Source organism: Heteronotia binoei, chromosome 21 (assembly GCF_032191835.1).
Source record: "Heteronotia binoei isolate CCM8104 ecotype False Entrance Well chromosome 21, APGP_CSIRO_Hbin_v1, whole genome shotgun sequence".
In the NCBI taxonomy this organism is placed as follows: Eukaryota; Metazoa; Chordata; class Lepidosauria; order Squamata; family Gekkonidae; genus Heteronotia; species Heteronotia binoei.
Genome location: NC_083243.1, coordinates 187723804 through 187732045, shown reverse-complemented (window position 1 = coordinate 187732045; position 8242 = coordinate 187723804). Strand labels below are relative to the sequence as shown.

The window sequence follows — 8242 nt, the reverse complement described above, 5'->3', positions numbered from 1 at the left end:
CAGGGAGCCAATGTAATGTCAACAAAAGAGGCATAATTGGATCCCTGCAAGAAAGTAGAATGGTGTAGTTGCAGGGCAGTTCCACATGTAACATGTTATGTTGAACCTCAAAACTACTATTCAATGGATCAGTCTGGTCACTTCAGCAATCTCCACGTAGAGGAGAAGCTTGTGAACTGAATATAGTGGGTAAAAGCATTCTTGCCTACTGCAGTTACCTGTTTAAGAAGAGACCAACAAGGCTTCTTCAGGTGTGCATCAAAAAAAAGCTGAACCCCATCCAAAGCAAGAAGCAAAATCCCCTCTATGGCAATTTGACAAGTAAGCAACTGAGGACATTATACTCAGGGTTGGCCCTAGGGTGCATAGCACCCCAAGCAGCCTTGCTGCCCACCGCCCCCCTCCATGGTGGTGCCCCCTTCCATGGTGCCTCCCTCCCTCTGGGGTGCCTCCCTTCAGTGCTCAGGAAGGGGCAGTGGAGTGCCATGCTCCCCGGGCTCTTTAAAGACTACCCTCCATTAATCAGCTGATTGGCAGATAAAATGCACTGGAGGCTGGCAGTTCCTATGCCAGTCCTCTGGCACAATCAAGATCAGTGCAGATGGAGGGAGGCACCATGGAGGGGGACACCACCGTGGAGAGGGGTGGTGGGCAGCAAGGCTGCTCGGGGTGCTATGCACCCTAGGGCCAACCCTAAGTATAATGACCTCAGTTGCTTACTTGTCAAATTGCCATAGAGGGGATTTTGCTTCTTGCTTTGGATGGGGTTCAGCTTTTTTTTGATGCACACCTGAAGAAGTCTTGTTGGCCTCTTATTAAACAGGCTCTTTAAAGGCCACCCTCCATTAATCAGCTGATTGGCAGATAAAATGCACTGGAGGCTGGCAGTTCCTATGCCAGTCCTCTGGCACAATCAAGATCAGTGCAGAGTTGAGGGGGCAGCAGTGGCGGGAAGGATAAACGAGCCCCTGAAAGAGCGGCCACAGCTGCTGCCTCCCCCCCACTTCCTTTCCCCATGATCCAGGAAGGAAGGGGGGAGGAGGCAGTGGCAGCTCTTTCAGTAGCTCGCTCATCCTTCCCGTCACTGCTGTCCTCTCAGTCCCGCATTGATCCTGATCACGCCAGAGGGCCGGCATAGGAGTCGCGAGCCTCCAGTGGGTTTTGCTCACCAATCAGCTGATCAGCGGGAGGGAGGAGCCTTTAAAGACTCCAGGAAGTGCGGTGCTCCACCATCCCTTCTCAGGCATTGAAATGGTGAGGGAGGGAGGGAGGAGGCTAGGGAGGCAAATAGGGATTTGCTTAGGGGGTGGAGGGGAGGACTGAATTCAGCGTGCCCCCACCAGAGCCCTAGGTAAATGCCTAATTTGCCTAGTGGGCAGGCTGGCCCTAATTATACTTTGGCAAAACTAAGAAGAATGTCAGTCAGTCTTACACAGCCATTTCCTGTTATAATAACACACACTGGCTGCAATCCAGAAAGTTATGAATGCACAAAAACAAGTTTCGATGCACAATCCCTCTTTTGAATCAGAATGTGCAAAATGGTGCTATCCATGTCGTTTCTCTCTCTGCGAACCCCTATGCCCAACACTAGGGTGGACTTGAGGAATTTGCCTATAGCCACCAAACAGATGATCACATAACTCTGCTCTGAACATCCTAATCATCTGCTTTGGGGAGTGTGGAAGGGACGGAACCCAGGCCTTCTAGTCACCAACTGATGCTTTCAGAATAATACCGATAATTTGTTTTGTTGGTACTTGTAAACAGCCTGTAAGGCACAATTGTTGCCCCGTGAGTCTGCTCCTCCATTTCAGAATCTTTGATTGAGGCTCACCTCTTTAGCAATAGATGGATACCATGCAGTTGAAACCCATACAAATTTATTTGAGCATATTGAAATGTTCCCAATTTATTCCAGGATATGCAACTTTTATTGCTGTTGAAGAATTTGGGATTTCTGGTTAGTAACATCTATGGATTTTTAGTGCAGAATTCCAGCTCTTCTCTTTACATCCAGCTGAGATCAGCTTTACCACATGCCTTGATCTGGTGCGGGGTTTGCCTTACCTTAGCTTAGACTAATTCAGTCTTTGCATTCTTTTGGTGTCTAAAATCACAACTCACATTGAAAACCTATGTATCCCTTTAAAGATTAAATTATTGCCTTAAGCTACAAGTAAAGTGCAAGCTCCTACAGCTTCTTCATGGTGTATCTCTCATATCAGAAAGCATCTGCAGTAATTAAGACCTCAGGGAAGTTAAAGGCTTCTGTTTTTGCTTGCATATAATTTCTTTCTTGGTTACTTTCTATTTTTTTAAATAGTTTAGCAAGTCAAAATGTGACTTAGACATTCCTGGAACATAAAAAAAGCCAAACAGTATGTCTTAACAAAACACTGAAAAAAACACACACACATTAAGCTCATATGCAGTTCTCTGAGTGAGCTAAAAATGAAGATTTCTAGTTATCCAAGTTGCTGTTCAGCATGATTGTTTGATTCATTTGGGATTTGGGGTGTCACATCTCAGGGCGCAGGCAGGAGGGAGTCTAAAGCTGGTCTGAAGTCAAAGTTCAAGGAGTCAGTCAGGAGCCGAGTCCCCACAGCAAAATCGCAAACCAGAAGGGGAAGTCAATGTCCAAAGCCAAAGGGTCAGGGTGTCAAGGAATTCAAACCGGTCAGGAAGGAGCGTGGATGCAAGTCAGGGAATTGACTTGTTGCCAAGTCCCGGGCATGAGTTATATGGGCACATCAATCAGCCTGCTTCCTGCGTGGCTGTAGTTCCCCTAGTAATCAGGGCTAAGAGATCTGAAGCACTGGTGTGCGGCGTGTCTGTTTTCTGTCAGTGTCTGTCGAAGACGTTCGAACATTCTTGAGATGGGGAGGAGAGAGCTTGGAGGAGACTGATTGTCAACAGCCGGTGTGGGTGCCTGGAACGTGGAGGGTGTGATTGACGGCCCAGCTGTTGGTTCTTCCTGGTCTGTTAACCCTTCCAGTTCCCACTCCTCAGGGCTCATGACATGGGGGAGGGGCTGTGACTCAGTGGTAGAGCATCTGCTTGGTATGCAGAAGGTCCCATGTGCAATCCCTGGAACACCTGCTAAAAGGATCAGGTGTTGTGATCTGAAAGAGACCCTGGAAGCCACTGTCAGTATGAGTAGACAGTAATGACTTGGATGGGTATGGGGCAGTTATGTATGTATTCATGTGTAATGGGGAAGAATAATGCCTTACTGCTGCAAAACATAACTGATCTGGGTTGATCCAGGTCATCCAGAAGCCAGCTTCAGTGGGATTACATTCTGCCTTGAAAATGCAACTCACCCGTGCCAGACCTAGGACGAAAAAAAGAGATGTCTTATACTGAATCAGAATTTCATAATATCAGTCTATATGAAGGATACTTTTTCCTTCTGCAGGTGATTGTGGGTGAAGGTGTTCCTCTGTGTTGGTTTCCCAAGGGTGGTAGCACTTGAGCATACACCATTGGGGAGCCCTTACTCAGGCATAAGGATTGGGATTCTTTCCTGCTCAGATGTTTATCCCTTGAAAGCTTCAGTTGCTAAAGGCAAAAGAGGGTAGCATGATCTTGGCTGAGGATAAGTTTACCTATCTCTCCTAACTGTAACTTAAAGATGATTCTAATAGATGCAGTCTCTTCTGACATAAACAGTCTCTTCGTCTTCCTCTCTCTAAAAATTTCTGAGCTACTCTCATTTGTGTCAGGCAGAGAGGGCATAAAACAGGGCCACACCTATTGCAGTCATGCCACAGTCTCAGTGATATTGTGACACTCCCTTCTGAGTGGGTCATGCTCTGTTGGACAGTCCTCCATTTCTAGGTGGGCTCAATAAGCCGGGGTGTGGTTACATTTCTGCCATGTTCATGAGTGCCTGTAGCTTGGTGGAATTTGTTGGTTGATTGGTTTCCACTAGGATATGGGAAGAATGGATCACCATCATACAATTCATTATTTCACCTTTTCAGTATTATTTACATTTATCAGATGTGGCTCCCTGGTGTCTTGGCAGGGTATTTTCCTAGGCCCACTACATTCAATTTAAGATGCCAAGATTTCAGCCTTGAAAATTACATATGTTTTGCAGGTGCTGTATCACTGTGCTAGGACCCTGTCAGAACCTGGGGCTGCTGAGATAAATCACTGAAAATGGGCACCTTCCAGTGTAGGTAGTCTCTGGGGCCTCAGCACAGGGAGAGGAAGGAGTTAAACTCACCATGTCCTCCATGGCCTTTTGCTGACTCTCTTTTAAAAGGAGTCATATGAAGCTGCCTTATGCTGAATCAGACCCTCGGTCCATCAAAGTCAGTATTGTCTACTCAGACTGGCTCTCCAGGGTCTCAAGCTGAGGTTTTTCACACCTATTTGCCTGGACCCATTTTTTGGAGATGCCAGGGATTGAACCTGGGACCTTCTGCTTACCAAGCAGATGCTCTACCACTGAGCCACTGTCCCTCCCCACTTACTTTCACCGTCCCGTCCCACTTACTTTCTTATTAAGCCTAAGGAAACCTTAATCAAGTAGCCATCCTGTCCGATGATTCCCATTCCGTTGGCTCTGCCACTGCTGTCTATGCAGACCATCTCGGGTTCCATGTCTTTATTGGCAACGATGAACTGGCCATAGATAAGGTCTCCCACCTGTACGTTTGGCCTGCAGTCCCACCCATCCAAGGTGTCCCAAGGAAATCCCATAAGAATGAGTATTCCTGCTAGACTTTGAATGGGGTGTGACTTTATCCCATGCTGGGGAATTCTCCTGGTCATATTCTGGACCTGCCCACCAGGTGGCAATGGGCTGAGCAACTAGGCACACAGCTCCTTAAATGAGCCACGTAGCTTTACTGGCAGTGCTGGCCTTTTCAGCACTGTTGCTTTTCCAGGGGCTGACAGCTTCTCCTTGGAGCACAGTGGGGGCAGAACCATGTTGTTAGATTCTCGGGGTGGCTGGTAGCTGACACCCAACGGCCAACCTTGGTGAGCATAGGAGTGAACTCTCCAAACCCAAATACCACCCCCCTCTGAAAGACTCACCTTTCTGGTATCAGCTGAAGATTGTGGAATCCACTACAACAAGGCTGGCAGCATCGCAGTCTCCAGACGATGTTGGTCTGAAGTTTGAGTCCAGTGGCACCTTTAAGACCAACAAAGTTTAATTTTAGGTATAAGCTTTCTTGGGCATGCACAGTTTTTCAGATACGCACACAAAAGCTTAGCCTCAGAATTAAACCTTGTTGGTCTTAAAGGTGCCACTGGTCTCAAACTTGGTTCTGTTGCTTCGGATCAACACAGCTACCCAACTGGATCCAGGCGCTGTGTTTATTGTCATTTTCCCTGATGTATTTTGTTGTGTCTTGCACGGAAATCCGGAAGTACTGCGCAGCGACGCGGCAGAGGTGACCAGAGGAAGTCCCCTGGTCACTCGGTGTAGCGCGCGAAAGTACTCCGCCAATTAAGAGCTGTGGCGGGAAGTTTGACTGGCCAGGATTGGACTGGGCCAGTCGGAGGGCTGTTCCGGGTATTGTATATAAAGCGGGACCCGGCCCACGTTTCGCCCTCTTGTGATGTACCAGCTAATAAAGCATGTTGCCTTCAACACGTCTCGTCATCGAGTACATTACATATTTATAGACTCATAGAACTGGGGGCGGCCTCCTGCAAGGCAGGAAATCCAGAGCTACAATGTTCTGATAGCTGGCTGCCCAGTTTCTGCTTAAAGACCTCAAGTAAGGGAGAATTCCCCAACCTAGGAAACTGCCTCTGCTGTTGAACCGGGTTTCCCATTGCTAAGTTAGGTTGCCAACCTCCGGGTGATCTGACACCAAACAACTGTGTGCGAAAATGCAAATAAATTATGAAAAAAATAATTTAAAGTCTTATTCATTACCAATACCCCTCACATTTCGCACCGCTTATAAAATACAAAGAAGTACAAATGGGACCAAATTCCCTCAGTGCTGAAACACAACGAAGAGTTCTCCCAATGGAACTTCCAAACTGGGGCTTTCTGTATTTAAATAAAGTCCTGCATATTAATATTGTCTTGCGGCATGAAGTTCTCGTTTGGCTGAAGTCACGCTCAAAGAGTGCTGCCTCCTCATGAGTGCTTCTCTCTTCTGTCTGTTTCCTTTACATGTTCACCTGCTGATGAAGCCATGTTTCACATATTCAGCCTTATCAAGAGCCAACCAAACCTTACAGGATTCTAATGAGAAATGCTACGCAACACTAAAACAATCAAAGAATAAAGTAACATATAATCCCAACAGTTCCATACGTTACCTGAAATGTCCTCAGACTTCTAAGAAGAAGAAGAAGAAGAAGAAGAAGAAGATATTGGATTTATATCCCGCCCTCCACTCCGAAGAGTCTCAGAGCGGCTCACAATCTCCTTTACCTTCCTCCCCCACAACAAACACCCTGTGAGGTGGGTGGGGCTGGAGAGGGCTCTCACAGCTGCTGCCCTTTCAAGGACAACCTCTGCCAGAGCTATGGCTGACCCAAGGCCATTCCAGCAGGTGCAAGTGGAGGAGTGGGGAATCAAACCCGGTTCTCCCAGATAAGAGTCTGCACACTTAACCACTACACCAAACTGGCTCTCCAAGAAGATATTCTACAAGAATATCTATTACTCTGAAAAAAATGGGGTATGTGCTAAACACCAGGACACAGATGCTGAAATTTAAATAATCAAACAGGTGAATTTGAACTCACAGATCAGAGGGAGAGTAATATACTTAATAGAGAGGGGCCTTTGGAGAAAGCCATGGGCCTTTGTCTCCTGAAGCCTTTTAAAGTGACATGATGCACCTTAAATAAATTAAGGGGACTGCAGTACTCTTCTTTGCGGCTTTCACTTCATGCTCTTGGCAAACTCCTCTCCTTTCTTGATGGAGCCTTTGAGCTCTGAGATTGCCTCGACCACCATCTTCTCTTCAAAAGGAGAAATCTTGCTAATACCCAAGTTCTTTTCGATCCCATTTTTCCCTAGCAGCAACGGGGTGGAGAAGTACGTGCACTCTGTTTCCTCCGATCGGACAAAAGAACATTCGATAACCCCCTCCTTCCTATTCATGACATCCAAGATGGAGAAGACAAACGAGGTGCCAGCATGCGCCATAGAGTGGCAGAGCCTGTGTCAGCTTTTGCTTTGACAACTTCTGTCCCTGCCTCTTGATTCCGCGCTATGAGCGTCACCAGCTGGTCTTGAGGGAATTCCACTTTAGGGGTGCACTGAGAAATGAGCGGGATAATGGCCTTGCCCGCATGACCGCCGATCACTGGGACATTTACACGAGCCGGATCCAGACCCTTCAGCTCAGCCACAAAGGTATTTGCTCGGACAATGTCCAGCGTGGTAACACCAACAATTCTGTTGGGATTGTACACTCCGTGCTTCTTAAAAACTTCTGAAGTAATTGGTATGGTGGAATTGACCGGATTTGCAGTAACACAGATCAAAGCTTCAGGGCAGTGCTTGGCACAGGCTGCTGCCAAATTAGCTACAATTGTGGCATTTCTATTGAAAAGGTCATCGCGGGTCATGCCTGGTTTTCTAGGAACTCCAGCTGGAATCACGACAACTTCACAGTCCTTCAGAGATTCTGGCAACTGTTCGGGACCCAGGAAACCTTTGACTTCTGCTCTTGTTTCGATGTGACTGAGATCAGCTGCTACGCCAGGGGTGTGGGCGATATCATAGAGGTTGAGGTGGCTGACCAAGGGGCTGTTCTTCAGCAACAGAGAGAGGAGCTGGCCAATGCCCCCGGAAGCGCCAAGCACTGCCACCTTAGCATTGTTCTGCGAGGAGGTCGCGAGCCCCCTGCGGAGGGCAGCGGAGGCAGGGTGGGTGAAGCGGGCGAACATGACGGGATCGGGCGGTGCTCTCCCTTCTCCTTCTCAAACGACCTCCAGGCAAAGAGGGCACAGCTCTAATCAAACTGGTGTTGTGCATTCCCCAATTAAAGGTACAGTCTATATAATCAATCATAGGCCAATGTTTCCACTAGTACTACACAACTTCCAAAATTAAATATTAGAGGATAAATCAGATGATTGCTTCATACCTCCAGGTTCCAATGAGTTAAGGCGAAAAATCCACAGCGCTTCTTGTTAAGCGATACTTTACATAGATCTACAGGCTTGTACAGTTGATTTTCCACATCCTGAATAACAATTTTTTTATCATGATTTGCAGCATTAAAATGGTCAACCAGAGGGA

At 47.2% G+C, this 8242-nt stretch overlaps 1 protein-coding gene across 1 annotated transcript; it reads right to left on the bottom strand.

Annotated features, from left to right (window-relative positions):
• Positions 1 to 6727: 6727 nt before the first annotated feature.
• LOC132589428 (malate dehydrogenase, mitochondrial-like) lies at positions 6728 to 7946 on the bottom strand. The gene is given in 2 exon segments (XM_060262152.1): positions 6728 to 7143; positions 7146 to 7946. Coding segments are annotated over 2 exon segments (1011 nt in total). The 5' UTR covers positions 7888 to 7946; the 3' UTR covers positions 6728 to 6874.
• Positions 7947 to 8242: the final 296 nt, after the last annotated feature.